Genomic DNA, 23,261 nt, shown 5'->3' on the forward strand with positions numbered 1-23,261 from the left:
ATGTGGTTAGAGATGTACTCAATTTATAGTAATTGACAAACTTCTATATCATTTTATAATAATAATAATAATATAGGTTTTTAATTCCTAAATGATCAATAAAATATCCTAGCATGTCATCCATCTAACATGAAAAAATTTTATATAATATCTAAAAGTTGAAACATAATATTTTAGTCCATTCGGTTCAATTTGGTCCATTTAGTCTAGTTTAGTCCATTTCAGTCCCTTTCGGTCCACTCCGGTCTAGATGATGCTTTAGGAGGAGAGATTTGTGTAGAAAAATGAGTTGTTTCATTGACAATTATGTGATGTCACAATCTCAGTGTAATGTTGGTAAGTTCTTAATAAAATTACATTTTCCTTATGTTATTAACGTCATGTATTTTTTTTTTTATATAACGTAATTAATGGATTTACTTATATCTATTTCCTCTTTAAGTCATTCAAGATGTATAAATGATGAACCATTTGTAAGAAGTACTAGAAACAAGTCTCAACCACACATTACATTATTTACAAAATATCTTGCCTTATACAATAATTGAATGTAAACTAAATTATGTTTCCTTGAAAAAAAAAACTATCAAAATTTAAAACACATTCAAATAATAAATATAGATAGCTTAATTTTAAAAATCTAATATATTGTAACAAGAATTCTTTAAGAAAATAATTGTATCATTTTAAGAAAGGTTTGAGACTAATACTTAAAAATCTCATCTATATTTTATTTTTCACTTAACAAAAAAACGAATCGTCAAATTTTTTTGCACATCAAATGAGTCTGCGATTAGTTAATATTAAAAGAAAATTATGTAATTATAAAATGGAAAAGAAAAAAAAAAAAAGCCAATCCATTATAAAATACATTCGGGATAAGAATTTGTTCTTTCTTAACAATCATCTTTTAAACATTCCAAAAAAGGTGATTCAGCTGTGGATACTAAATTGACTAATCGAAATTGACCTAATATATTCCTTTCCCCCATCCAAATCACCTTCAAGCAACAAAAAAAAAAAAATTAAAGATAATAAATGCAAAAATATATTTACAAGATAACAAATCCAACTTCTGGATTTTCTTTCCAAAGATGTAAATATACAACTTCCACATAATAAAGTGTCTTATTTATTTTGATATTTTGTATTTTTTTAAATTAATGTCAATGTGCCGTACCTATCTATATATAAAGTTTGAACTTTTTATGAGATAATTTCTTTTGAAAGAAGCAAATAGTAAAATTGATTATTTCACATATTTGCAAATTAATTATCACAACAAACGTATAGAATTATAAATCCCCTGAAATGATATGCACCTACTAGTCTTACAAAAGACCAAAAAAACAAAAACAAAAACAAAAACCTCAAAACCTTATTTCTATAATTGCATATGTTTGCATTGCAGCCTGTAAGACTGTAACTCTGTCATGTATTGCCCGCAAAAATAAATAAATAAAATAAAATAAAAACTTGGTGACACTCGGTGGTTCGCATTCTCTTGTGGGTCAGCTTCAGTTGTCGTTACGTATGACAGTGCTCCTTGAAACTTGAAATGAATGGCAGTTGGGAACTGGGACAAACATGAAAGTATCAGCTGAATTAGCCTGAGCTCAAAAACCAGAAGCCAAAAAAAAAAAAGCCAAACCCACATCCCTAAGGTGAGTTTTTTCAAAAAAAAAAAAATCACTCTTTTCTATCCTGTTTTGTTTGAATTTCAGTTCTTGTTAATGGGTTTCTTTTCATTTGCTGGAATTTAGTTCATTTGATTTGATAGAGTGCAAGTTTAGTCCTCTCTATTTATCAGTTACTTTGTTTTTTTTACAAAGTTTTGATCTTTAATAGTTTAGAGGTAGCACTTTCACTTTCAATGAATCTGAGAAATGACTGAAAATTTTGGTAAATTAAACTAGTTTGTGTTTTGGATTGGTACTTGCTCTTGGGCTTGATCTGGTCCGCTTGATTGTTCCTTTTGTAGTTGTGGCAATTGCAACATGCAATGTTCTTATTTTTGTCAAGAAATGAAAAAAGCGTAATCTGAAGCAGTTATAAAATGATTTTATCCTATCCCATTGTGTGTAGCAGTTTAAAGTCTTAATCCCATTTTAAACTGCTGGTTTGTCTGATTTAATTAAGAAGCAGTACTTGATTCAACTACAAATCAAGCATAAACTTGGCTAGAGGGTGGTATATACTTTAATAAGATCCTTTTTTGATTGAGTAGAATTGAGTATTTATTTAGAATTTATGGATTATTAATAAAAAGTTATTCCTGGTGCATAAAATTCCCACCTTTTGCAGGGTCTGTGAGAGGTGATTGGTAGTTACTCTGAATTTAATTTATCCCCTCAAAAATATGTTACTTATAGCAAATAATTTCTCTGAAATGATGTTATCGGACCGACATTTACTCTTTAAGTCACAACTTTGACTACTCAATGCCTTGAGAGAATTTCTATTCTATCCCTTTGATTCGATTGGTGTACCTATCCCAACTCCTCATAAGCATGTATGCACCACATATTGCCTTGATTTTGGGAATCTCTTAATTTTCCCCTCATGTGTAAAATTGATCTAAGATACGAAATGGTGCATCTTGGTACTTGATGCTGTAACTTGTTACCATTCTCTTGTTACTCCTAATTTCCCAGAACTGCATAACATACATTCTTTGTCCCTTTCTTATAAGTTTTTGAGTATAGAAGCCTTCCAATACGAACCTAAGCATTCCTTTAAGACTAAACATGGTATCAACATGGTGTGGACACAAGATATAGGCCTCTAATTACATAAACTTATCAATGTATAAGCAAAAAGATTACATCCCAACCTTTGGCCTTATGGATGGAGCTTGCTATTAATTGGGGCTAAGGCATAAGCCCAATCACAAATGTTTAGGATTTATTTATGTATAGGTTATTTTCTTTTCTGATTTTTTATTCTTACTAGGTTAGTAAAGTTGTTTTCTACTAGGATAATAAGCTTGGAACTCTATTTAAGGAACCCAAAGTTCAGTTATGATTTACAGTTAGATTGGTTAATAAAATTTCTCTTGGAATTTTTCCAATAGGATGGTGCTTACCCCATGGATGTTGACTCCTAGGTTTGTTCTCTCTTACTTTGTGCTGACTCCAAGCAAGCCTAGGTTACCTATCTTTCATTTTTTGTTATTGCATCCTGTTTGGTTTTGTCCTGTGTCACAACAGCCACTAAAATTAGTTTATAGAGAGTAACCTTCAAGATTGTTCCTTTGAGAAATTGAATTCCCCAATGGACAACGGCATCCATTTATACTCACTCTAGGTCACCAAATTCATGATCAAAGGTTGCTGCCAAATTCTTTCAGAAACTGGACATTCAAAGCACAATGACCGCAGCATTCAACTTAGCTTCTACAAAAGACTCATAAAAGGTCACCATCATAAACCAAAGAAGCTATCTGTCGCGTGTTGGTAGCCTATTTCTCATTGCAAGCTTAAAAATAGAAGAATGATTGCATATTTGCATGTAGCAGTTTTAAACCAATCTAGTTTAGCCCGAACCGCCTTAGGAAGCTTAAATCTAATCTCATTTTATGCTGAATTGCAAGTGTACCTTCCGGACTATGAAGGAACCCAGACAAAAGAAGCACAGTACTGGCTATCCCCATTCCTATCAGTGCCCACACAATGAAGCATCTGATTTGAGTTATACAACTTCCTGACTTCTATCAAATCTTCATTCCCACGCACCCCAAATTCCCCCTAAATGATGACTATCATATTGTTAACAAGAAACCCAATCAGGAACAAGACATTCTTTGATCTTCAAGGAATTTTCCTTAACCTGAGTTTCAACAAGAAAACCAAATCTTACAGAAGCCTTCCTTCTCTTTGTTTAAGGGGGTTCATCAAGACACCTTATATTCCATATTGAAAAATTCATTATACATGTCAGGTGGCAAATTTAAATCACACACCTCATTACTGACACCCCTTTCACACTTTGAAACAGGGCAAATCCTCTTATTCTTCTTCCTTTTCAACATCCTCTTTTTGCAAGGCAGCCTCTATAAAAGGTTGTACTGTATATCCCCACCTTCATTATTCCCATCTACTGTATTTCCATTGTTTGATGGCTCCTTAACTTCCCAATCCCTCACATTGCCCTCATATAATGCTGAAGCAGAAAATAGTTAGAGAGAGAAGTGGGATTCATAGAGGTTAGGTAGATGAAAAATTTGGTGTTCCCTGATTTTGACACTGTTGAAATCAGTGAGTTTATACAGGTGATATTCATTTATCAACCACTATGCCACCCAAGTTTCTTTCGAATGGCTATCATGCTGTGTTCTTGCTTCCACATATCATGAACAAAAAAGCTGGGTGAGATTCATTGTGGTGGCATGCTTTGGTGCATGTTGCACCTGTTGCCTCATGTGCGTAACCTTGTTATATAGGCGGACATTTCAAATTACCATGATAAGTTTACTGGAAACTGGGAGACTTGGGTTCAAAACTCCCACCTAAAGTTGATGATCTTCCTTCATTGATGTATGCTTTTGCAAGTAGCAAAGAAAAGTAAAATGTTGCCCATGATGCTTTCTAGAAATGAAACATGTTATAAAATAAACCTTGTGAAAGAGTGATGATGTCAAATATTCAAAATGAACAAGTGCTTAAATAAATGGCGTAGTTTCTGAAGCCATGAAACGCCATATATCTTATGGAAAACCAGCTTGTTTATATCTCTCTGTACTGTATTTCATGAACATATAACATCTTTACGAACTTCAAGACTCCTATATTTTATTAATATTCTTTATGAAGTTCTTTAATATTGTCACCAACATGGTAGTACTGTAGTAACTATGATATTACCTTTCCCAGCAATGATTGCACCCATTGCAGTAGCTGTAGCAGTGGGTCTTCTGGGATGGGCTTATCAGGCATTGAAGCCTCCGCCTCCAAAGATATGTGGATCGCCAGGTGGTCCTCCTGTCACTTCAAATAGAGTGAAACTCAGCGATGGAAGGCATTTGGCCTACAGGGAGTCTGGAGTTCCAAAGGAAGAGGCTAAGTTCAAGATCATCGTAATTCACGGCTTTGACAGCTCAAAAGATGTGTATCTACCTATCTCTCAAGTATGAACATGCTCTGATTTTTAATTTTCTTTTATTTTTTTAGTTTTGATAACTTGTCCAAAATTAGTTGAATTTTCCTGTGTCACAGACTATCTGGACAAAAATATATCACTCAAATGTGATTTTTTCAGAAATGTGATGAATAAAAATAAAATCATGTTATCTGAAGTGGTTTCATTTTTCATGGTTTAACTAATACGAATATTTTTGAATAACAGGGCTAGGTAGAAAACCCACTTGCCCACAGAAATATTTTGTTCTGCAAGATGCAGTAAACAGTCATTCTAATGATTTGTTTAGGGGGGTGTCATACTCACTGTTCTTTTTTATCTCTGAAAGTGTCTGATACGCTATATCCAGCAGATCTACCCATCTGTGATGCACGGAAAGATTGAGATGATGAATTAGGAACCGGCTGATCAATCCAAACTACTCTAGCATTTCAAGTTACTTTTTTGTATATTTATTTTTCAATGTCTAGAACTACCATTTACTCTGGCAATGAACGCCCATGCACACTAAAATGTATTAAATTATGTTGGATGCAAACATAATAAAGGAAGGTTATTACCTAGTGTTGTTCCTGTCAAAATAGTGCCCTTGGGGGAGATCTGGATACGACCCTGAGCTTTAGAAATTTTTCACAAAAGTGGCTGCTCGCATGAATTGGACCCACACACTTGCACTTGACTACCCAAGACTTTATCTTTGCACCAAACATCAAAATGTGCGTACTTGTTTTGTTGATGATTAATTACAATATACGAAGTCTTTATTTGCAATGTGAAGGTTGTATGAGTGATAGCTAATACCGGACAAAAAATAAAATAAAAATAAAGCTTATAGCCTCAGTTTTAAAGTGGTGTTAGGTACTGGATTTACCTGGATGTTTTTCTTTGATCTTCAATTGTATAATTAATATAAGTGATTTATTTTTCGTAACCTGATTAAACTGGAATTCATTGTGCACTTTTTTGTTTAATATTGTAAGACATATAGTAAATTGGTGAAAAATGTGTTGATTTTCAGGAACTTACGGAGGAGCTAAAGATATATATCCTGTTCTTTGACAGAGCAGGTTATGGAGAGAGTGATCCATATCCTTCACGCTCAGTGAAGAGTGAAGCATTTGATATTCAAGAACTAGCTGATCAATTGCAAATTGGGTCTAAATTTTATGTAATGGGAATGTCAATGGGAGGTTATCCCGTTTGGGGTTGCCTGAAATACATACCACACAGGCATGATCCTTACTTCAACTACTTTGTGTGTTTTTTTTATATTAATATTTAGTTAACGTTCTGACTGGTTGCTTTTCATATGTTAATGGACATTATTTGCAGGTTGTCAGGAGCTGCCCTGGTTGTTCCTTTTGTACACTACTGGTGGCCTTGTTTCCCTGCCAGTCTAGCAAGAGAGGCGCTTGGGAGGCTGCCTCTATCATTTCAAAGGACATTTCGAATTGCACATTACACCCCTTGGTTATTCTATTGGTGGATGACACAGAAATGGTTTCCTACATTAAGCATGGGTCAGGCAACGTTAACCAACCAAGATTTTGAGATCTTGAAGAGGTTATCAGAAATCCCTAGTGTTGGCCAGGTAGTCACATATCCCATGTATTTTTCTTTTATCACACCACACTAATATTTTGTGATAAGGATTACACATTAATCACGGTATTTAGTTTCAAGTTTATAGCTAATTGAACAATCTGGGTGGTATTTAATATCTGGCACAGTAGACTCAAAAATTGATTAATAGTCTATGTTTTCTAATGTTTTTGCTATTGCTTGCGTCATAAGCTATTAGAATTCAGCAGTTGCTAAGGTCCATCCCAAACTGCAAAACCTTTTTTGCTTGTCAAGTTTATGGTTTTACCTTAACCATATCATAGAAGATGGCACATTGCACATTATTATAAATCTGAACATATTTTTCTCTTGGCATTGTTCATAGGAATAGCTTGTAAAGCCTTACAAGCTATTCCTCTCTCAGTTATTTGATTTAGTATTTCCTTGGGGGATGTGGAGGCATGCAGTAAAAACATGAAGATTCTTCAGCTGATAATTCTCATTTATGTTTCTCCATTCAGGAAAAGGTGACACAGCAAGGTGTTTATGAATCGCTGCACCGGGACATTTTAGCTGGTTATGCCAAATGGGAATTTGATCCCCTGGACGTAAGCAATCCATTCCCTGACAATGAGGGCTCGGTTCACATTTGGCAAGGCTACGAAGACAAGATGATTCCTTATCAACTTAACCGATATATTTCAGAGAAGCTTCCATGGATTCGTTATCATGAGGTTCCAGATGGAGGGCATTTAATGATCTATAACAACAATTTATGTGAAACCATTATCAGGGCACTCTTGCTTGGCTAAACTCCTTGTTATTTGGCCAACCATATGACGGTATCTTCCTCAGTATGAACTCTTTCATATCCATACTGCTCTTGTGGTAATGTAAATAAATAAATAAATGTTGTGTGGAATCATATGTATTGCAAAAAGAAACAACGAAATCTTAAGGGTATGTTAGAGAATGTATTCAGTTTTCAGAAGATTGTTTTTAGGGATGAGAGCTAAAAATAAAAAATTATGTTTTTTGTTGGTTTTGAAATGATGAATATAGTTATTAACTCAGATTTATCCGAGTAGTTAGATTGGTAAATTTGCGATTTTTAAAACAGTAAAAATTAGCATCAAAACTTGAGTTGGAAAAAGGCTTGGGTGACAAAATGTTTCCCACCCCGCTTGACTCAACTTGTCTTGATCTACCTTGCGGGTTTTTTTCATTGTAAAAATAAAAATAAAAAATAAAAAGGGACGAAAACGAATTCTGCTTGCCTCATCTTTCTCTAATTCCCTTAACAATACCGCGATTGACAAATTTTCTCTGTTTCTTTCATCTCTATTACATTAATATCAACTTCACATCATTATTGATGACAATCCATGTCGCCTCTAGTACCCCAGCCCTACTACCACTCTGAGGAGAGGACAAAACACCCTTATCCAAATCACGCCCCACCCTGTTGCTATTTCCTATTTGAAATACCTGTGGGACCATTAGTCTTTGTACCCTGCTTCCACCTAGTGTTTTGTCAAACCTGAATTTGGCATTACAACATCCATGACTATTAGTTATACCATCAGGAGGGACTTTGCAAAAAAAAAAAAAAATTTATTTTAACAACATTATTAAAATGTTCCTATACACAAATAGAGCTTAATTTATCACTTTAACAAGTTTGTTCACAACTTGATTCATTTACAACTCTAATAACAAGTTTGTTCACAACTTGATTCATTTACCACCCTATTAACTAACTAGATATTGAAAATTTTCAAGCATTGGTGAAACCTTGATGTTGGCACTTTCACCATCGCTAGTCACAAGGACTTCTGGGAAATTGGTGGCCCTCAAATGTATGTTTTTGTTAATTTTTGCTACGATGACCTCTATCAGTTTTTCTTGGTTGGTACTGGTAGAATTCAAATGCAAGGTTAGCTAGTAGTGCATGCTGTAGCAACTAGTCCACAGCACAGCAGACAATGCTGGTCAATAAGGATGACTTTTAGTTCACCAACTCTTAAAGCAGATAAACCAACCCAAGCAAAACTACATTAGCCCAAATCTTTATCAACTGACTAAAATACCCCTGGCTTTGCTGACGTGGCACAAATTTGGATCTTCTTGTAGTAAACAATTGTGTCTATTTACCAGTATTTTATCTAGTGAGGATAAGTGGATACTGACATATTGATATATATATATATATATATATATATAAAAACTTGTGCTATTGTTTGCTACATAAACAATTGTATAGCATATGCTACAAGCTTCAATTGTCTGTGCATAAACAACTATCTATGTCCTCTTCAGGTAATTAGTTCTTAATTAATCTTCATATTCTTCATTCGTCAGTCTGATAATTATATTTGTAAAGGTTTTTGCCATTTTGTTTGATTGTTCCTTGAGATTTAGTAACAAAAACACAAAACAACTAGTGATGTTATTAAAGATATTCCATTATAAAAGATGATTTTATATATGTTACTTTCTCTTTTGTCCAGTGATGTTTACAGTGGCAGCATCTGTGTTGGTAGTTGGTGCTGTGATATACGTTTATAGGAGTGTAAAGCCTCCACCTCCAAAGATATGTGGAACACCAAATGGTCCACCTGTTTCTTCCCCAAGAATTAAGCTCAATGATGGAAGGCATTTGGCTTATAGAGAAAGGGGTGTTGCTAAAGAACATGCTAAGTACAAAGTCATCCTTGTTCATGGCTTTGACAGCTCCAAGGACATATATTTGCCACTCTCTCAGGTTTGCAAACTCTACTCCAAAACAATCTTTTTGCATATTGAATACTAGTCATAGTTTTTCAGTGTCTGGATATTACAAATTTTGTGACATTTATTTATTATTTGTTAAAGTGGCACCGGTAACATTCTTTGTTATGTTGATTCGTAAGCTTTTTGAAGTAAAATTGATCATATTTAAAAAAAAAATCAATTATAAAGCAGAAAGAAATGAACATAATTGGATTTGGGGGCTGTGTGCAGGATACTATGGATGAACTGGGTGTATATATTCTGTCATTTGACAGAGCTGGATATGGTGAAAGTGATCCAAACCCAAATCGCTCTGTGAAGAGTGAAGCATATGACATTCAAGAACTAGCTGACCAATTGAAGCTAGGACAGAAGTTTTATGTAATTGGAATGTCAATTGGAACTCATCCAATTTGGGCTTGCCTCAAATACATACCACACAGGCATGTCAATTACTCTTTCGTTATAATTCTATAATTTTCATGGCCTTTTTGTTATCCAACTTCAAGCAATTTTGTTTACCCATCCCTCTGATTCACAATTTTTATATAACTGCTGATAGAATCTGTTGTGAAGTTGTGATTAATGCATATTAAAAGTGGTATTAATGGTGCCAACTCCCATATCAATAATTGTCATTGCTTAGTACCAGTCATATAAATCTAAATTTGTAACCAAATGCTTGAACTGTAGGCTTGCTGGTGTGACTCTAGTAGTTCCAGTAATCAACTATTGGTGGCCTTCTTTTCCTCCCAAGTTGAAAAATGAAGGATACAAGAAACAACTAAAAAGAGACCAATGCAAACTCCGGATTGCACATTATGCCCCTGCACTATTGTACTGGTGGATGACCCAAAAGTTTTTCCCATATTCTTCTATCTTGCAGAGGCACCCAATAATTCTTAACAAACGTGACCTACAAACCGTACAGAAAATGTCACAAGAACCAATGCCCAATGAGGTACTAGAGCTTTACAAAAATTAGTACTATAAACAAAAATGAGTTGGTTTTATTACTTCCATGATTTTTTTGTGGTGTTTTATGGTTATAAAAAGGTCTTTTTTTTTTTTTGTGGTGTTTTATGGTTATAAAAAGGTCATGTTTTGTGCTTGCAGCACAAGATAAGACAGCAAGGTGTCTATGAATCGCTTCATCGAGACATAATGGTGCATTTTGGCAACTGGGAATTCGACCCAATGGAACTTAAAAATCCATTTCCTAACAATGAGGCCTCTGTTCATCTATGGCATGGTCATGAAGATAAACTTGTGCCATATGAAATGCAACGATATGTGGTGAAAAAGCTGCCTTGGATTCGGTATCATGAAGTTTCTGATGGTGGTCATCTAATGATTCACGAGAGTAGTTTATGTGTGGCTATGTTCAGGGAACTTTTGCTTGGAGAAGAACCCATTATCGCATAGCAATAGTTCTGTCAAAAACGACTTTTAGTGCCATCTGCTTATATGTTATCGAAGTCCTAAAGTTTTCAATTTTCGGCTACTACATCTATAATTCTACGTTAGTCTCATAGCAAATTCTAAGGGGTGAATAAGTAGTTGGTAGGTAGGTGGGTAGGTAGGTTTTGGACCGTGAATAAGGCAATGTGGTAAGAGTGTAAGAGGAACCAGGCTTTCAACAAATAATAATCATGGTATATTTCTTGATTTTTATAAGGATAGTTGTTTCATGTCAATAGTCTTATAGCTTAATATAATAATCAAGTTTTCTTACTTGGAAAACCTAAGTTTTAATTCCACTCTTCTCACCTATGATTTAAAAAGGGCATTATGTTACTTTGGGAATGACCAATATTCAATTTTAAAAATTCTACTTGAAAAATAGGAAGGGGGGAATCTAATTTATTTCTTCTCTACTTCATTGATGAAAATTAAAAAGAATATTAAATCACAAAATTACACCCTCAAAGTTTGAGGTTTTTTTATTTTTTATTTTGCCCTTTAAAGTTTTAAATTTTTGTTCCGTTCTTTTAAATTTGTTTCTCAAAAAAAAAAAAAAGGTCCTTATATCCATTTTTGTTGATGAGGTGAGGTGGCCATTAAGTGCTAAATAAGCCTAAAACCATTATATATGCCACATTATCTACAAATATATGTTATTAAATAAAAGAATTATTAATATTTACACCCAAAAAAAAAAAAACAATTACCAATATCCCGTTGCTGAGAAAAATAGTTGAAAAGGAGAAGGAAAAAAGAAATGAAAGGAATTTTCACTTATGGTGTTGGTTGCAGGGAAAAAACATTGGGAACAAAATTAAAAGAAATGAAATGTTTTCAAATGTTGAAAGAAATTGCTTCCTTCAAAAAAATACATGTTTTCAAAAAGAAAATGTTTTCATGAAACACTTTTACCACGTAAGAAAAAAGGTTTTCTAATATGTGTTTTTCCAAAATAATAAAATTAACGTTGAAACTTTTCCTTCAAAGCTTTTCTTAGAATAGGTGTAGTTGGAGGATTTGCATTCAAAGCTCTTTCTATTGAGTCTTTGAACACCCTATAAGATTACATTTGTTCTTAACATTCTTGGCACTAACAAATTTCTTTTTATCATCTTTTTGTATGAACAAAAAATGAGAAAATAGTAAATGACAACAATGTGCTATTCTTGGCCAAAATGGGCAAATAGCCATAGATGCTAAAGAATATAGTTAGTAGGCAAGGTTTACAAACTATATTTTTTACTAGCATCTCGAGTCTAAAAGAGTCGATTTTGGGACTATAAATCGAGTCTTTAATGCTCGATTTCTATGGTCTAATTCTGTCTGATGTGGCATTTTTTCCACGTGGAATCAACTTGAAAATCGAGTATTATAAACTCGATTTACAAACCCAAAAAAATTAAATCTAAAATCGAGTCTTAAAGACTCGATTTACAAACCCAAATAAATTTAATCTAAGTCTTTTACCATTTGTTCCTGAAATACACGACAACCATCTACAACCATCAAAGTTCATCACCACCATGGGAAGATCACGCAAAACCTAGTACGCACAAAAAAAAAAACATTGCCCCAGATCCACGGCGACCTGGGTCGCGCGGCCTGGGCGCGACCCAGGCCGCCGCGCCCCAGGTTCGCGCTGCCTGGCCACGACCCAGGCCGCCGCGCCCCAGGTTCGCGCGACAGGGCGTGGAGGCCTGGGTCGCGCGACCTGGGCGCGACCCGGGTTCGCGCGGCGCCTAGGCGCGACCCGGCCGCCGCGCCCCGGAGTTCGCGCGACACCGGCGCGACCCAGGTTTGCGCTGCCTGGGCGCGACCTAGGCCGCCGCGCCCCAGGTTTGCGCGACCTGGGGCGCGACCCAAGTTGAGGCGCGGCAGCCTGGGTTCGCTTGGGTCGGCGGCGGCTGGGCGGCTGGGCAGATCAGCGTGGAAGAGGAAGAAAGAAGCAGATCAGGTGGAAAGAGAGTGAAACCCAGAAAAAATAAGGACAAGGAAGAGGATATATAAAAGATATAAATCGAGTTTCAGATGCTCGATTTCCAACTAGACGCCACGTGGAAAATATGCCACATCGGATAGAATCAGATCATAAAAATCGAGCATTAAAAACTCGATTTATAGCCCCAAAATCGACTCTCTAAGAGTCGAGATGTTACTTTTATATTTTCTTTCAAACCAATGCCTACTAACTATATACTTCAGCATCTATGGCTATTTGTTCATTTTGGCCCTTCCAACCCTCTCTTTTCATTACATTGTATTTGTTTTTTGTATAGTTGTTAGTATTCACATGCTAGCTATATAATAAATAGATACTCGCATATTATTGTATAGTATACTTGTATGCTTTTTCACATGTTACTTATGTATACATCTCACATGCCTTGATTGTATATATTTTGTTGGAGTTTTTATTCACATGATAGCTATATGTAAATATATACTCACATATTTATATGTATATTGGTTGCAAAAAATCTTTTCAAGAAAATCAAGATGCCAAGTATTTCATTTCTTCATAAAAATTTAATGTTTGGAATAAATTAAAATGCAGTACTATCTTCAAATAGGCATTGTGGGGTGTCTAATACCTTCCCCACACGTAACCAAACTTCCGAGTCCAAGATCTTTGGTTCAAAGACTTTTGGTTTACCTTAATTAATGAACCTTTAAAATTTGGTTTAGTTAATTAGGTAAGTTAAAATAAATTAGACATCTAGGTGACCAATCACACCTAATACAAGCTAATGGTTGGTGGCGATTCCTAAAATAAAAATAAGAAAAAAGGACTCACACACCCCACCTTAGATACACAATCACACAAGAGTCAATTCGCCAAGGACTCAATGTGCAACAACCAAGGTTACCGATACCGTACCGGTACCCGCCGTACCGACTGGTACATACCGTACCGGCCAGTGCACCGGTACCGGTACACTTTTATTTTGTACCGAAAAAAATACCGGCCGCGTACCAGCAGTACCAGCCGCGTACCAGCCATACCGGCCAATTTCGGGTAATACCGGCCGGTACTGGGCGTACCGGCTGGTACCGGGCGTACCGGCCGGTACAGAAAAAAGCCTTTTTTTTTTTTTTAGTTTTGTAATTTTTGAATTTTTGTAAGAGTATAATGGTAACTTATTTACATTAACTTATTAGTATTATTTGTTTTCTTAGTATGCAATGAACAACTAAGCTTTCTATTTTTTATATTGTGTTTTTTTTTTTCCTTTTAATTGATACTAAAGTCTAAAACTATGAATAATTTGTTCTGAATTGAGGTAATGTTTTATGATAAATTTTTATATTTACTATAATATAAGTGAAATATTATATGCTTATAAACATGGTTATAGAGATTTTGGTGTATGTGTGTGTGTGTGTGTGTGTGTGTATATATAAAAAATAGCGGTAAACCCGAAACGGTACACCGGTATTAACCGGTATCCAAAATATATCGTACCGGTGGCCAAACCGGTACAGCCTCCGGTACGGTATTGACTTCCTTGGCAACAACCCCCCGCGGAACCTAGGGCAGGAAAAATCAGCCGTCCACAATAAGCTATTATAAAGTCTATCTTTTAGTCCTTGGGTTACATTTTAATTTTGGTTAAAATAACATTGTAAATTTGTGATGATTTTTTATTATTATAATAATCTTCTTATTCTTTAAGAGATGAGAAATTTGAATAATAAATTTGAAATTTATGACATTAGTAGTATATTAGGCAAATATAACAAACTACAACATAAATTAGAAGAATATAGTTTCCATAAAAAAAAAATATTAATCAAACATACACAAAATAATAGAATGAAATATTTGTAGATATATAAAAATAAAATAAAATAAAAAAACAAAAACAAAACTTGCTCATCATAATTACCAAAGAACATTAAATATACTGTAAGTATTATCTCAATAAAAATAAAAATAAAAATAAAAATGGAAGTAACCAAATATAACCTTTGCATCAAAGGCATTATTATAATAAATCTCTTTAAAAAATCATAACATAACCCAAGCAAAATAATATCAACACACTTAGAGTCTCCATGGTTGAACGAGATAAACAACTCCCATATAAACTAATCTTACGATCAATCGCACATCAAGAACACAAATAATCCGAAAATAACATTTGATCGCAGTAGTTTTGTCTATTTATTTTCAAAACATAAGAGGTATAAGTATAATAAAATGAGCACTAAAAATTGAAGTTTTTGTCCACACCAATTCTAGCATCCAGGTGGAGCTTGTGTCCAATAGCCAATGTCATTGGACACGTTGCGATGCGGACACATGTCCAAGACTGGACCCGTGTCTGTATCCTAACATCCAGCTCCCTAACCTACAATTTCCACAATCTCAGTATTAAACCACAAAAAGTAACTCTCAAGTCAATCAAAAATTTAGACAACAAGAAAATATAGAAATGAAACAATCTTCCTTGGCGTGGCAACTTCTAAGAAATAGGTGAGTTATAGGAGTATCCTCCATATTAAATCACTAAAACAAATGCACCATTGTTTTCAATATAAGAATTGAGGCTGGAATCAATGCATTTCAAACAAGGAAGTCAATCTTGTACAACCGGCTGTACCGGTTTGACTAGTGGAACGATATATTTTGATACTGGTCAATACCAGTGTACCATTTTGGGTTTATTTTTTATATTTATAAATATATATATATGTATGTATGTTTACCATAAATAATAATAATAATAATAATAATAATAATAATAATAATAATAATAATAATATAAAAATTTACCATAAAACATTATCTCAATTCAGAACAAATTATTCGTGATTTTAGACTTTAGCATCAATTAAAAGAATAAAAAATACAAGATAAAAAATAGAAAGCTTAATTGTTCATTGCATACTAAGAAAAAAAAATATTAATAAATTAATGCAAATAAGTTATCATTTTGCCATTAAAAAAATTCAAAAATTACAAAACTATAAATAAAAAATAAAAATAAAAAAGTTTTTTTTCTGTACCGACCGGTAATGTCCAAAATCAGCCTATACAGCCGGTATTTAAACCGATACGAAACGTTGACGTTTTGATACCGGTATACATACTGGTACGGTACATACTGACCGATACCAATACTGTATCGACCACCTTGATTTCAATGCATAGTAAAATAAAGTTGAACTAAAACCAAAATCCAAATCAAGTCCATTCTCAAGCCCGGTGGTTACCTCCCCTCCAAATGTCTTCAAAATCAACTATGACGGAGCTATTTTCAAAGAGGTAAATAAATCTACTATTGGTGTTGTTATTTGAAACAACTGGGGCCTAGTCATAGCCTCTTTGTCCCAACCAATGCCCATGCCTATCAAGCTGTAGAAATTGAAGCTATGGCTACACTACGAGCACTTGAATTTGGTTTGGAGGTTGGAATAGACAAAGCAATAGTGGAAGATGATTTGGAGTTAGTTATGAAGGCTTTGATCAAGGAGGACACGGGTTTAGCCTCTTATGGTTCATTGATACTGGATGCTTGTAACTGTGCTAGCTCTTTCTCCAACTTGTCTTACTCTCATACCAAGAGAGAAAGCAATAATGTTGCTCATAGTTTGGCTAGAATAGCAATTAATTTTTCGAATTTTATTGTGTGAATGGAGGATGTTCCACCACAACTTTACTCTATTATTCATGCTGATTTAGCCATTTTGTCTTGATAAAGTTTTTGTCTTTCTCCTTAAAAAAAATAAAAACAACAAAAGTGTGCTATTTTGGCATAACGATTTTTTGCATATATAGTTTAGTTTTTTTAACATTTAATGATTTATATTATATTAACCGCATAATCAATTGATCTATTTTAGTTGATATAGGAAATGTGGATGTAATTAAAAAAAATTAAATTGATATGCATGAATAAGAGAGAGACAAATTAGGAATTTTCAAAACTGGAGCTTAGAGATTCTTCATTTATGAACACTTATATGTGCTATTTGTTTAAACTTATAAAAAATTCCATCAAGCAAGTAGAAATATGTTCTAATTCTTCTTTCTGGTGACACATGTCTAACCATTATTTAACTGTAAAATACATTCGATCACTAGGGTCAGCATCTTCAAAGCAATCAATAAACCTGTAGTAAATACAAAATATGAGGTTTTTGGAGGGTTGCTTTCTTTTCATATTTTTACGACAATGTTGAAGACGTCCTAAGAGGCAAGGGCCTAATTGACTATGCTCATTAGTATCAGTCTTATCAATTTGAGTGGGACGAGAATGGTGGATATGAAGAGAAGGGAGAAGATGAACGTTGAGCATATAATCATTAGCTTGCACTTTAATGAAAATAAGGATAATTAGCTCCATGATCAGAAACATAACGTTTTTCATATATTCTTCTGCCATAAGTTTTCTTTCGATTTATTACTTATTAGTCCTCTTAGTATATCATATGACTTAACCCCTTTACTCTTCTATTGAAATGTTTACAGGGCAAGGAATGAAATCAAAAGAATTTTTGAAGTGTGTGTGTGTGTGTGTATATATATATATATATATATATTGTCCTTTGGAATAAGTGTGCATAAGTTAGATTTAAAATAAAGCAATTTTAAAAGTGCAAATTGTTTTCCAAACATTTAGAAGCATTATTGATTCAATTAATTAAAAAAATTGAGATAATTAATTAATTAACATTTTCTAAAGTAATGTCTTTTGGTTAGAGTCACAAGATTTTGTATGAGAGTAATTATAAATTTATTATGATTCTTACAAAAGCCAATTATACTCATAAAAGATTAATTAATAATTTTTTAGAAAATAATAAAATTTACATGAGACCTACTTGAAACTAAAAAATGATCAAAATTTACAAAGAAACCAATCTATTCAAAGTTAAAAACCATGTCGTTTTGAGTTGATGAGACACTTAATGGCCACCTCAACAACAAAAATTAATAGAAGAAAGCAAATCCAAACATTCGGTAACTTTAGTGAAGTTGATCAAAATTTTGAAACTTTGGAAAGCAAAATCAAATTATCCCAAATTTCAAGCATAAACTCCTAAAATCTACATCACTAAACTACCCCATTTCAAGTTTTTCCACACAAAAATTATACCAATGCGACAATGCCTATACCACCCAAAATTCAAAACATCAGTAGTTTTTACCCCCAAAAAGTAAATTATGCTTGGGTTTGTTTCAATATAAAATATTTTAAGAAAAATATTTTTCCATTTTCAAGTATTTGTTTGCTTATAAAAATTTAGTTAAACCTGGAAAATATTTTCAATTTGCATGTTAAAACTTGGAAAACATTTTCCATCTCTCTCTAACGCACAGGCCAACCCACTCCCCCACTTCTTCCCTATTCCTTGCACAAAGCCCCCCTTTACATTTTTTTTTTTTATATACAAGATAGAATTTCTACTCTAGCCTAATCTAAGTGTATATATGTATGAAGTTCCCTCCTAGAGACTTAAATTCTGGCTCTTACCCCCACACTCTACAAGCATTTATACTTGTGAAGTGACCATCGCACCAAGAATGTGTGATGGTGCCCTCATTTACATTGAAACAAACAGAAAGAGTAAGATTTTGGACTCAAGCCAAGCCCAAGCCCGAATCCAATGCCATCCTAATCTTACTGCCCAATAACTTGAACCCATAACCAGTCTCAAACCCAACAACCAAACTACCCAATAACACAAGCCCAAGACCAAGCGCAAGCTTCATGACAGTGCCACCAACCCAAAAACGCAAACACAAACAATTCATATATCTTTCCCTTCCTACTTGAACCATTGAGGTTGGGATAGGCGGCAATGCCACTTCAACAAAGAACATTCCTTTGAGAAGAAGAAGAAGAAGAAGAAAGAACATTTCTTTGAAGGTAAATCAAACCCATGATGCAACTTTTTTGTTAAAAAATACGATTATAGTTATGGTTGTGCTAAGGTGTTTATGCTTCTTCTTTTTTTTGTTGGAACTGAAATTTGCTACACTGTTTTTTATACTTACTCATTTCATGAATGATGCATTTTATATTTTCTTCATTAAAAATGTAAGCTTTTGGAAGTGGTGGGTTTAAATTTTTGATGTATGTGAGTCTGTGACTTGTGTCTCTTGAGGTTTTTGTGAATGTCTAAGGTTTGGGAGTTTATGTTGAGTTTCCTTAGCTTTTGATTTTTGGTTTAGGGGTTATGGGTACCCAAGTTTTCATCTTTTTTTATGCAAGTGATACTAAGATTCTCAGTCTGGTAAGTCTGTTTCTTGTGCTTCTGAATTGAATCTCATCCTTAGTGTCATAATGATAGAGTTGTATGTGTTTGTTACGGGTTTGTGTGTGTTTTGGTTTGTGGGTAATAAACCTGGATGAAAACCCTATTTAGCTTTACCTCTTCATTCTTAAATTGTTGTACAAGGTTTCATACACAAGTAATTTAATTTATGTGTTTTCCTCATTTCCCAGATTGAGAGGAGGATCAAATATAATGACTGAGAGAGAGATCAACAGTAACGAGGGCTGCCGGTGTTGATTTAAGGTTGTTTTCTCTTTGTCTCTCTACACTCTGGTTTTTCTACTTGCCATGTTACTACCTAGAAACCATAAAAGGGTGTTTGAGTTCTCTGAAATGATTGCCAAACTCAATCACTCTGTACTTTTCTCACCTGTTGGCTATGACAAACCCATAATTAAGCAAAACCCATCTTTCATTTTGTTTAAAGTTAGAAGCTTTAGCACTTCTATGGTTACCAATGATGCTAAAGTCACTGTTACTGAGTTAGCAAAATCACCCAATTTCACTCCCCGATTCTCTGGGATAGCTAGGAATGAAGCTCAAAACGTGCTCTTTGATTATTTGCACAGTACTAGGAGCTTCAGCTTCACAGATGCTGAGCACATTAGCAAGAACTCCCCTCGTTTTCTTCAAACTTTGATATCTAAGATTGATACTGACAAACATGTTGCTCACTCTTTAACTAAATTCCTGCGCTACAATCCCATTAATGAGTTTGAACCCTTTTTTGAGAGTTTGGGTCTCCGTCCATCTGAGCTCTCCGTGCTTCTCCCACGACACTTGATGTTTTTGAGTGATGATCATGTTATGCTTGACAACTTTCATGTTTTATGTGGTTATGGAATCCCACGTAGTAAGATAGGTAAAATGTACAAGGAAGCTAAAGAGATATTTGGATATGATTATGGGATATTGGCTTTAAAACTTCAAGCTTATGAAAATTTGGGTTTGAGTAAATCCACAGTTATTAAGCTCATTAGTTGTTGCCCCTCGCTTTTGATTGGTGGTGTTAACTGTGAATTTGTCAAGGTTCTTGAAAGATTGAAGGAATTGAGGTTTGAAAACGATTGGATTGGAGGATGTTTGTCTGGTAAAAGCACCTACAATTGGAACAGAATGCTTGATACTGTGGATTTTCTAGATAAAGTGGGCTATACTCAGGAGCAGATGCACCATTTGTTTAACACAAATCCTGCAATACTGTTTGAAGGTTCTGGGAAGAAGGTGTATATATTGTTTGGTCGATTACTCAAATTGGGTCTCAAGTTGAATGAGATCTATTCTCTATTTATACAAAATCCCAACATTTTGTCAGTTAAGTGTATAAAAAATCTTTTGCGAGCAATGGATTTTCTACTTGAGATTGAAATGGAGACCGAGTACATTGCAAGCATTATATCTAACCACATACAACTTCTGGGTTCACGTGCTTTGAAAGGACCCAGAACTGTCTGCAAAGAGTTGAAAGTTGGAAGAGATGGTCTATGTCAAGTTATAAAGGAAGATCCACTGAAGTTGTTCAATTTGGTGTCTAAATCAAAAATAAAGAGCAATGAGCAGGAATCTTCCCAAGAACCTAGTAAACACCAGGAGAAAACTACATTCCTGTCAAGATTGGGGTACATGGAAAATTCAGATGAGATGATGAAAGCTTTGAAGCAATTTCGAGGCAGAGGGGATCAATTACAGGAGAGGTTTGATTGCCTGGTACAAGCTGGTTTGGACTACAACATTGTGACAAATATTGTTAAACAAGCTCCTACGGTTCTTAACCAGTCCAAAGATGTGATTGAAAGGAAGATTGATTACTTAAGAAAATATTTGGGTTACCCATTGGAATCTGTGGTGTCATTCCCTGCATATCTAGGTTATGATATGGAAAGAATCAGTCAAAGATTTTCAATGTATGTTTGGCTGAGGGAGAGAGGTGCAGCAAAGCCAACCTTGTCCTTGAGTACCATCCTTGCATGCTCAGATACACGCTTTGTAAAATATTTTGTTGATGTTCATCCTGAAGGTCCAGCCACGTGGGAAAAGATAAAGAATCATTCACCTTCCAGCTAAGAAGTAATTTCATCCTTCTTATTTTAACCATTTATATCATTTTGTAAAAAAGGCGGCACATTTTATTTGATAATGTATGCCTTATGAATGGCCTTTCCGTTTGTTTTGCTTGCATTGCTGTACAATTTCATCCACTTTTTTCATCTTTTCTTTCTTTATTTTCTTTATGAAATTTTCTTTGGCATGGTTGTTTAAAACGTAGGGTTTGATTGAATACCGCTTATTGCTGGAAATTAAAAACTGTAAACACTGTAGCAAAATAATTTTTAAATGTGTGAATAGTGCTGTGGGACCCAGCTTTAAAGTTGTTTTTGCTGAAAAAAATACTTGTGAGTCCCGTGAACAGTGCACGGGACCCAGCCAAAAAAATGCAGACGCGCAAAACGCTGGGTCTGCCGCAATCCAAACCCAACCGTAATGGTAGATTATCTGACAATGGCTGAATGTGAATTTTGACTTAGGGTTGAATCACCCATATAAATATCAGATATGGGTGGTTTGGTAATATGGATTGTATTTAACTATGGAGTTAGATAATCTTGTATTTTGTATTTAATCTTTTATCTACTTACCAAAAAAGTATTTGATCTTTTGTCTTGACCACTATCTACAATTTCAGAACTTTATACATTTTGGATTCCATATAAGATTATATGTATTAATGTTGGCATAATCGTATGCTAACCTTTTTTCTGCATCATACGAGTTTGTGACTAGTCAATTATGCTATGCAGGCAAATGAGCTCTCATAGAGACACTCATATATTTTAGGTTTATAAATTCAGAAAGAGACACATATATAGCTGCATCACATGTCTGAATCAGTATTCTTTTCTGACAGCTTGTGTTTCAATCATGATTGTGTCTCTGATCTTAAGTCTTAAGTAAATATCCATGTTTAAGATGTGCAAGCTAGATCAACAAGTGCACATCAAGACCTAAAAGTAACAAAATTCATAAAAAGGAAACCTTGATGTATGATAATCCAACATAGAATAGCCTTTGAGCTGTGTAATCCTGAGCTCCATAATACACATCAATTTACATGAAATACTGTTAACTTCAGAGTTATTTGATATCACTTGGTGAGGGGGTTAATTTCCATTTCCATCAAAGACATTGATAATGGAAACTTCTTCTGGAAAACTTATGTTAGTGCACTATCAATGTATAATCATTTTGTCAGTTTTAATTGTTTTAGCTACTTTGTTATTCTTTTAATTTTTACTTTTGCTTCATTACATTTTTTAAGGTCCATTTAAGGCAATTGTTTCATGTAAGAGAATTTCATGCATAATTCCTGGAGAAAAAAACTTTGAGAGTAAAATGTGAGACCATAGTTAGATTATGTCAGCAGGTGTTGATGTGAAGGCCATACTTCAATTGGTGTTTATTGTCAGAATTTCCTAGAATAAACATATGTTTCTGTTGTTCTTTTCAGGAGTAAGTAATGTTAATTACTTAATTTTGTCCCGAGGACTGGAATGAAGAACTACTTTTTAGGCCTGTAGAGAAATTCAAAGAAAGATAATTTTGTTAAAGTAGCAAAAACGACAAGAAGAGGGCAGTTGGGTTTTTAGAATATCTTTGTATTTCTAAACTAAGAGAATTCTAATTATGAAGAAAATTGTTGACATGCTTGTAGGGAAAGACTATCATAAACGACTTTACAAGATGCATACACAAGTGATGGAAGAGTCGAAGTGTATGCGATACATGAACTCATTTTCCATGCAGTTGATGTTCTGTAAAATTTATTTTCTTGTTTAACATTGTTCATTTACTTTCTTGCTATTTCACTCATCATATATTTTGAATTGGCTCCCCAAAAAGAGAAAAAGAAAAGCATGCGATAACCACAGTTGACTTTGCCATGTGCAGTCATGTGTTGTGTGATCCCCATTCTGTTTAGGCTTGGTGGTTAGTTGGTCAGTTTTTTGAAACCAAGAGCAAAGAATCAAGAATTGATCCCCTCT

General features: G+C 34.3%; 3 protein-coding genes across 4 annotated transcripts; all 3 read left to right on the top strand.

Moving 5' to 3' along the window:
- The first annotated feature begins 1,487 nt into the window (after positions 1-1,487).
- LOC142607752 (uncharacterized) lies at positions 1,488-7,749 on the top strand. The gene is made up of 5 exons (XM_075779361.1): positions 1,488-1,664; positions 4,872-5,125; positions 6,155-6,366; positions 6,469-6,727; positions 7,221-7,749. The coding sequence occupies exons 2-5, from the start codon at positions 4,874-4,876 to the stop codon at positions 7,509-7,511; spliced, it is 1,014 nt and encodes a 337-aa protein (XP_075635476.1). The 5' UTR covers positions 1,488-1,664; positions 4,872-4,873; the 3' UTR covers positions 7,512-7,749.
- A 1,146-nt stretch (positions 7,750-8,895) lies between these two features.
- Positions 8,896-11,148, top strand: LOC142605660 (uncharacterized). The gene is made up of 5 exons (XM_075777094.1): positions 8,896-9,018; positions 9,210-9,463; positions 9,703-9,914; positions 10,165-10,432; positions 10,588-11,148. The coding sequence occupies exons 1-5, from the start codon at positions 9,006-9,008 to the stop codon at positions 10,894-10,896; spliced, it is 1,056 nt and encodes a 351-aa protein (XP_075633209.1). The 5' UTR covers positions 8,896-9,005; the 3' UTR covers positions 10,897-11,148.
- A 7,548-nt stretch (positions 11,149-18,696) lies between these two features.
- On the top strand, positions 18,697-23,102 carry LOC142606702 (transcription termination factor MTEF18, mitochondrial). 2 transcript variants are annotated; one of them, XM_075778037.1, is made up of 3 exons: positions 18,697-18,812; positions 19,392-21,288; positions 22,727-23,102. In XM_075778037.1, exon 2 carries the CDS (start codon positions 19,510-19,512, stop codon positions 21,283-21,285), a length of 1,776 nt encoding a protein of 591 aa, XP_075634152.1. In that variant the 5' UTR covers positions 18,697-18,812; positions 19,392-19,509; the 3' UTR covers positions 21,286-21,288; positions 22,727-23,102. The 2 variants fall into 2 exon arrangements, with proteins under 2 accessions (XP_075634152.1, XP_075634154.1); XM_075778039.1 differs by having other exon boundaries at positions 22,931-23,102.
- Positions 23,103-23,261: the final 159 nt, after the last annotated feature.

This window comes from Castanea sativa, chromosome 8 (genome assembly GCF_040712315.1).
Source record: "Castanea sativa cultivar Marrone di Chiusa Pesio chromosome 8, ASM4071231v1".
Classification (NCBI taxonomy): Eukaryota; Viridiplantae; Streptophyta; class Magnoliopsida; order Fagales; family Fagaceae; genus Castanea; species Castanea sativa.